Here is a 7,235-nt window from a genome sequence, read left to right as displayed (position 1 = left end):
TATGTGTGTGTTTGTGTGTGTTTGAGTGTGAGTGTATGTGTGTGTTTGAGTGTGAGTGTATGTGTGTGTTTGACTGTGTTTGAGTGGGAGTGTATGTGTGTGTTTGAGTGGGAGTGTATGTGTGTGTTTGAGTGGGAGTGTATGTGTGTGTTTCACTGTGTTTGAGTGGGAGTGTATGTGTGTGTTTGAGTGTGAGTGTATGTGTGTGTTTGATTGTGTTTGAGTGGGAGTGTATGTGTGTGTTTGAGTGGGAGTGTATGTGTGTGTTTGAGTGGGAGTGTATGTGTGTGTTTGACTGTGTTTGAGTGGGAGTGTATGTGTGTGTTTGAGTGTGAGTGTATGTGTGTGTTTGAGTGTGTTTGAGTGGGAGTGTATGTGTGTGTTTGAGTGTGAGTGTATGTGTGTGTTTGAGTGTGTTTGAGTGGGAGTGTATGTGTGTGTTTGAGTGTGTTTGAGTGGGAGTGTATGTGTGTGTTTGAGTGGGAGTGTATGTGTGTGTTTGAGTGGGAGTGTATGTGTGTGTTTGAGTGGGAGTGTATGTGTGTGTTTGAGTGTGTTTGAGTGGGAGTGTATGTGTGTGTTTGAGTGTGTTTGAGTGGGAGTGTATGTGTGTGTTTGAGTGTGTTTGAGTGGGAGTGTATGTGTGTGTTTGAGTGGGAGTGTATGTGTGTGTTTGAGTGTGTTTGAGTGGGAGTGTATGTGTGTGTTTGAGTGTGTTTGAGTGGGAGTGTATGTGTGTGTTTGAGTGTGTTTGAGTGGGAGTGTATGTGTGTGTTTGAGTGTGTTTGAGTGTGAGTGTATGTGTGTGTTTGAGTGGGAGTGTATGTGTGTGTTTGATTGTGTTTGAGTGGGAGTGTTTGTGTGTGTTTGAGTGTGAGTGTATGTGTGTGTTTGACTGTGTTTGAGTGTGAGTGTATGTGTGTGTTTGAGTGGGAGTGTATGTGTGTGTTTGATTGTGTTTGAGTGGGAGTGTTTGAGTGTGTTTGAGTGTGAGTGTATGTGTGTGTTTGATTGTGTTTGAGTGGGAGTGTTTGAGTGTGTTTGAGTGTGAGTGTATGTGTGTGTATGTGTGTGTTTGAGTGTGAGTGTATGTGTGTGTTTGAGTGTGTTTGAGTGGGAGTGTATGTGTGTGTTTGAGTGGGAGTGCATGTGTGCGCAGGAACTATTGATCTGTACTAATGAAATGGGAGAGGCCATAACAGCTTGGCATTTTAGAATCGGGGCAGGCAATTGCTGCATACACAGACCCGTATACCGCCACGCTTGCCAAGATAGGGCCTGTATCCATTTTCATCCCTACCAGGGATTGTATGGTATCAGACCTCATCCAGCGCTTCCCATTCCCTGGAAACGAGGTGCAGCCGGGGAATGGTGTGGAAAGCAATGAGACATCGATTTTAATAATACAGAAAAATCTGTTCAAAATTAGGAGACACCTTCAGACCAATGCCCCAACCAGCAGTATTGACTATTATCAAGCAGCAGTACTGACAAATGTCAATCAGAACTGACCATTGTCAACCAGCAATAATGACCTGTGCCAACCAACAATACTGAGCAGGCTGGGGTCTAAATGGTAAAAGGATAGCATTGTGCAATGACAGTCAGGAATCCTGTGGAGAGGTAGGGCTGTTTAGACATTGGGTACCAAGTTAAACACATCCAGAAACAAACAGTTGCGCCCATTAACCATAGAGCAGTTAAACTGGGAGCAAGTGAACCTCTGGCACATTGCAGGCCTGTACCCCACCTGTGGCTCTTGTCCATTTCCCACCAATCGCCACCTTCTCTCTCAGTGAAATGTATCATTGGTGTTTGGGAAGTGGATGGGCTGTTGTTCAATCTTTGAGAATTCAGGGGTTGGTGTGGGAGTGGGGCTGTGGGAGGGAGGGGGGGGGCTGGGCCTGCCTGCTGTGCTGTGGCCTGGGGGTAGAACAGAGACACCCTCGCCCAGCTGACTGGCAAACCGGAGACCGTGCCAAAGGGCACCCCAGTGAGCGTGTCAAAGCAGGCTCCAAACACGGGAGCGGGAAAGCAAAATGGCTTTAGCAAGCCGGGAGGGAGGGGGGGGGGGGGGGGATGAAGTTTGAACAACAAATTCTCACTTTCGAAGCAGGAAGTGGATTTTTTCACCATTATTTATTTTCCTACTTTACAATTTGAAACGAGAGACAGTGCCATTACGTCGCTGCTTTTTTCAGGATGTGGTTCCGACCAGACAGTATTTTCCACTTCAGAGACGGAACGACACACACACACCGGAAAATGGGCCAAATTTGGCCGGGGAGTGCCGTGACGCGGCTGCTGTGCCCTAATATGGAGTTCCAGTCTGCAGGCTGCTGCTGCGAGAAGCAGCTCTACACACACACACCCGGGCAGGGGGCTCCATCTGCACGCTGCCAGCCCCCTGCCAGCCTGCCCACCGCTGCAATGGGCAAGGTGGTCCTTTCTCAGGGAGCCCGTGCCCACCCCCAGCTCCCTGGGCAGCCCAGTGCCCACCAGCCCTGGGGGCTGTCTCTCTCTCTCCAGCCCCAATCTTCCACCCGCGACGTCACACAGCCCAACTCTTTGGATGTCCTTGTAAGGGCATCTACGTCACGGTGCTTTCCTTCCCGCCATATATATGCGGGAGGCAGCAGCGTTCTCCAGCACTTCAATATTGCCAATTGCACAGCCTCCGGGAGGAGAGGCTGCAAGAGGGGCGAGCAGCAAAGACATGCCTTTTCCTTCATAGCAACTCAGTGCATCTTCCGCCTCATCCTCATTGCAAGCGTTTGCCTGGAGAATTTAAAAATACAACAGCAACCCCACACAGGAGCAAAGGGGTTTCTCTCTCTCTATATATATATATATACACACAGAGATATCAAAGCGATGTGATCTGGGACTGCTATTCGTGTGTTGTTGGAAGAGGATCTCTCTCTCCCCCTCCCTCTCTCCGCTGCCTGTGCTCTGATATGACAGGCAAGCTGCTGGACAATATCCCGGTGGCAATGAGCACTTTGTTAAACCACCTGCAGGAGACCGGCTACCCCGACGATGAGATTGCTCCCGCCGGTCAGGCACCGATCAACCTTTTTAACTCGGACTCGGGCAGCGCGTACGGCGGCCAGATGGCTGGAGGTAAGACCTCTCTGACCGGTGCCAAGCTGTGGCTTCGCCTCTCACATGCCCGAAAGGGGTGCAGGTTGAATGTTGGTCTGGGGGGGGGGGGGGGGTGTACGCGCTGTAACAAGGACTGAGTGATCCCAGTGTATGTTCTGCGTAGAGGGGGTCAGCATGAATGCTCACTGATATCCAGATTGAAGTGATGTGCAGTTATATAGGCTCATGGGGTTGAACAATCTGCAATCAGTCTGGATACCTTGTCACTACTGCATACAGTTGGGTCAATGTGAGGTTTGCGTTGCAAATATGTCGCGCTTTGTATTGGTGACAATCTGCAGGCTTGGTAGCCAGAGAGAATGGAAACTGTTCAACAGAACAGGGCGCACTGTGTCCCTCAAAGCTGCATTTAAATAATTCCCATAATGTTGGTGCCGGATACTATTTATAAATTGTCATATATCACGGTGCGCCCGTGTGTCCGGCTGAAGTGACGGACTCCGAGCCTCCTGTGCGGTGTGACTGGAAGTTTGTGGCAGTAATGGTCTGTTTGGAAAACTGTCTCTCCCTCTGTGTCAGTGCAAAGCTTGCCATGCCGGAGCCTGCAGCCTGCCTCGCAGTTTGTGGGAGACATTCCGCCGGGCGGCCTGGGCTCCTTCACCGTGCTGACTGGCCAGGTTGCCGAGTAAATCAAAGGCTTTTTCCACAGTGACATATTTACACATTGGCAGGGTTGCTCGGGGTGGGTGTGTGGGAGCACCAGACACGCAGTGATTTTAGTGTGGTGCCACTTCCTGTAGGTGTGTGCACTCGCTGTTGTAACAAACACTGAAATGGCCGAGAATTGCCCGCTGCCAACTTCACTAGTATGTGTTAGGAGGGGGAGGTAAGTGTGTGTGTGTGTAAAGGAAGGCAATATCAATACAAGTGGATTTGAGGCACAGGGATGTGTGTGTTCAATGCGATTGTCATGACTGATATACTGATGGTGAACATTCTTATGTGCCCTTGCCTAGATGGACTGATGGAGGTTGGGATGGACAAAGGCAGCCAGGACCTCTCCTATCCACACACTTTCCAGCACTCCAGCCGCAGCCAGACTCTCACATACTTGGGCAAATTTGCCTTCGACTCGCCGCCTGGGCCACTTGGAGGCTCCAACTGGTGTCCGGAAAACATCATCAACTTGGCGGGCATCTTCGGAGTGTCTCACTCGCCGTCCAGCAGCAGCCAGCCCTCCACAGCCTGCAGCATGCTGCAGAGCCAGGGCGAGATGGAAGCCCTGTATCAGGGCCCAGCCTCCTACCCTCAGTGTGGCGAGATGTACCAGGAGCAGGTGTATCACAATGCAGCCACTCCCACTGCGAACCCCTACTCCAACCAGGACTACCACTCCAAGCCCAGCCAGGACAGTAACATCTTCTCAGTCATCCCGGATTATAACCTCTTCCAGCATCACAATGAGCTCAACTCCATGACAGAACACAAACATTTCCCAGCTTCTGTGGAGCCTGTCCGCATCCCGCCTCCTCTCACCCCCCTCACCACCATCAAGGCGTACACAGACTCCAAACAGATGCCCAACAACTTCAGCCCTCACCCCCACACCCTCACCCTCAAACCCATCCGGCCCAGGAAGTACCCCAACCGGCCCAGCAAGACCCCGGTCCACGAGCGACCCCACGCCTGCCCTGCCGAGGGCTGCGACCGCAGATTCTCCCGCTCCGACGAGCTGACCCGGCACCTGAGGATCCACACGGGCCACAAGCCCTTCCAGTGCCGCATCTGCATGAGGAGCTTCAGCCGCAGCGACCACCTGACCACCCACATCAGGACCCACACCGGCGAGAAGCCCTTCTCCTGCGACTTCTGCGGCCGCAAGTTCGCGCGCAGCGACGAGCGCAAGAGGCACGCCAAGATCCACCTGAAACAGAAAGAGAAGAAGGCGGAGAAGGTGCCGGCTCTGCCCTGCGCCAGCAGCAGTGCCCCGGTCACTACCTGTGCCTAGAGGCCAGCCAGCCTGCCTGTGCGGATAGGTGACAGGTTGAATTGCCCTCCAGCCCTCCTCAGCAGCACAGCATTGGCTGAGCACAGCTCCAAAGTGCAAGGGGACATCTTGCATCTTTTCCTGCGGGGTCCCAGCTCAGTGCTCCCCCTGTCCGGGCGCATCTGACCTGCCCCCAATTGGCGGAGGGGCCCGAGCGGGATGGCACAATTGGGTGAAGCTGCACTCGGCTCCTCTCTCTGGTGGACTTGCCTCTGTGCACAGTTTGATATGTGTGTGTGTGTGTGTGTGTGTGCAACCCTCCCGTCCATCGCTTAGTGCAATTTCGGCGGAATATTGAACAGTGTGGGAGAAGGACACCTCCCCCACGTCTCCCCTGCATGGCCAGGGGCCTGGCCGTGTCTCTGACTGTGCAATGGACAACACACAGGAGAGCCAAACCCCAAAGCCCAACCACTGAGAGACACTGGGCACATCCCCGGCAACCTGATTGTCAACCCATCAGATTTGAATGAATGTTTCCAACCCGCCAATGGATGGACACTTGCACTCCTGGCCCCCACCCCCACAAACACTGCTGTCTCTCAACTTTGCACAATCTGCTTTGGTTTTTGGTTCCTCGGCAGGGTCACCGCTCAAACCCAGGAGGGTCTTTCTTCATTATGAACGAGGAAGCCTGCCAGTACCTCGGTTTCTTTCTGGATAGACACTGGCGTGTCACAAGCTCCCAGGCAGACGCACAGAGGTGGTGGTGTCCTGCAACTTGATGCAGGCTCCTGGACATTGACGCTCTCTTTGACTTTTGTGTTTGTGTGTGTTTGCGGTTTTACACAGCCCAGCAAAGGCCACTGCCTCCAGCCATGCTCCAAGTGCAAGTCCCACGCCACTTGTACACTCTGAACTCCTGCACCTTGACTGAACTCTTCCGGTCATCACTTGCAAGCATGTTTACTGCACGTTCACCTTCCCTTCCAAACGGTGCACACAGAAGGTTTTCAGCTTTGCTGGCGAAATGTCACCCCCACCGCCACCCCCCACACACTTTTCGTCCCCCCCCCCCCCCCTCTCCAGTTTTTAATGTCTGCATGTAGACATTGTATGTCGGACATGGGATCAAAGTGGTTTGATATTTACAATCAAGAAGAAACCTGTGAGAAATGCTTTTTTCGGAAGATTTTTGCATACAGTATTTTGAACAGAGATGTATTATATTTTGTGGCTTTATTTTTAAGATTTCATGGTGCCTTATAATAAGGCACCTGCTTGATTTTGTGACGAGATGGTGATTTATTCACCGATGTTCTCATTGGCTTTTGTCTATTGTAATGCAGATACTGTCATTTAGTTAAAGTATAGGCATTCGACAGATACCTAATGTATTGTTGTACCATTTGCACTGTGGGCAAATGCTGAAAACATAAAAGATATTTGTGTTTGCTGAGAAAAGTTCCTCTTGTGTTTTCTTTCTGACCTCACTCCAGCCCACCGAGTCTCTCTCTCTCCTTCAATCCCTCTCTTTTTAGTCTGCTTTAGTCTGCTCGCCTGTACCTTTCCGACTGTCCCATACCCGCCCCCCCCCCCCCCCCTATGTTTGCAACAAGCTCCAGTTTCCATTCTTGGTGAAATAATGTGTGTGGAGCAGGGCGGGGGGGGGGGGGGGGGGGGGAGGTGACGGGCGAAGATGCTTGCTGGCCAGCACCAGGATATAAGATCAATCAAATGTTTGAATTGGGGAGAAACCTTTTTACCCAAGAGAGTAGTTAAAATATGGAATTGAGGGAAATAGTCCAACTGCGTTTCAGGTAGTCACACCAAGGAGTTGGATAAACAGAGTAAGGAGAAGGAGACAGAACGGCGTGCTGAGGGGTGAGAGGCAGGAGAGGGAACGTACTGGGGAGAGAAGTAGGCATCTGAACGGTCGAGCTGGGCTGAAAAAGCATTGGTGTCATTCTATGTAACATACCTTGCTTGCAGCTCAGGGGGAAGTCTGAGCAGTTGTGACCCTGCCGATTCTTTCAGTCTTCCCTTCGTTTACAAAAAGTACGGTTCATAGATATTGTGCAAAGGGGCATAACATCATAGATGTGAAAAAACACAAGTACTAATAATAATCTTTAATAATGAT

At 51.3% G+C, this 7,235-nt stretch overlaps 1 protein-coding gene across 1 annotated transcript; it reads left to right on the top strand.

Annotated features, from left to right (window-relative positions):
* The first annotated feature begins 2,635 nt into the window (after positions 1-2,635).
* egr3 (early growth response 3) lies at positions 2,636-6,556 on the top strand. Its single transcript, XM_072485587.1, has 2 exons — positions 2,636-3,123; positions 4,122-6,556. Exons 1-2 carry the CDS (start codon positions 2,958-2,960, stop codon positions 5,111-5,113), a joined length of 1,158 nt encoding a protein of 385 aa, XP_072341688.1. The 5' UTR covers positions 2,636-2,957; the 3' UTR covers positions 5,114-6,556.
* Positions 6,557-7,235: the final 679 nt, after the last annotated feature.

Source organism: Scyliorhinus torazame, chromosome 20 (genome assembly GCF_047496885.1).
Source record: "Scyliorhinus torazame isolate Kashiwa2021f chromosome 20, sScyTor2.1, whole genome shotgun sequence".
NCBI classification, from domain to species: domain Eukaryota; kingdom Metazoa; phylum Chordata; class Chondrichthyes; order Carcharhiniformes; family Scyliorhinidae; genus Scyliorhinus; species Scyliorhinus torazame.
The sequence above is the reverse complement of the archived record's forward strand: the minus strand, read 5'-3'. Positions and strand labels throughout refer to the sequence as shown.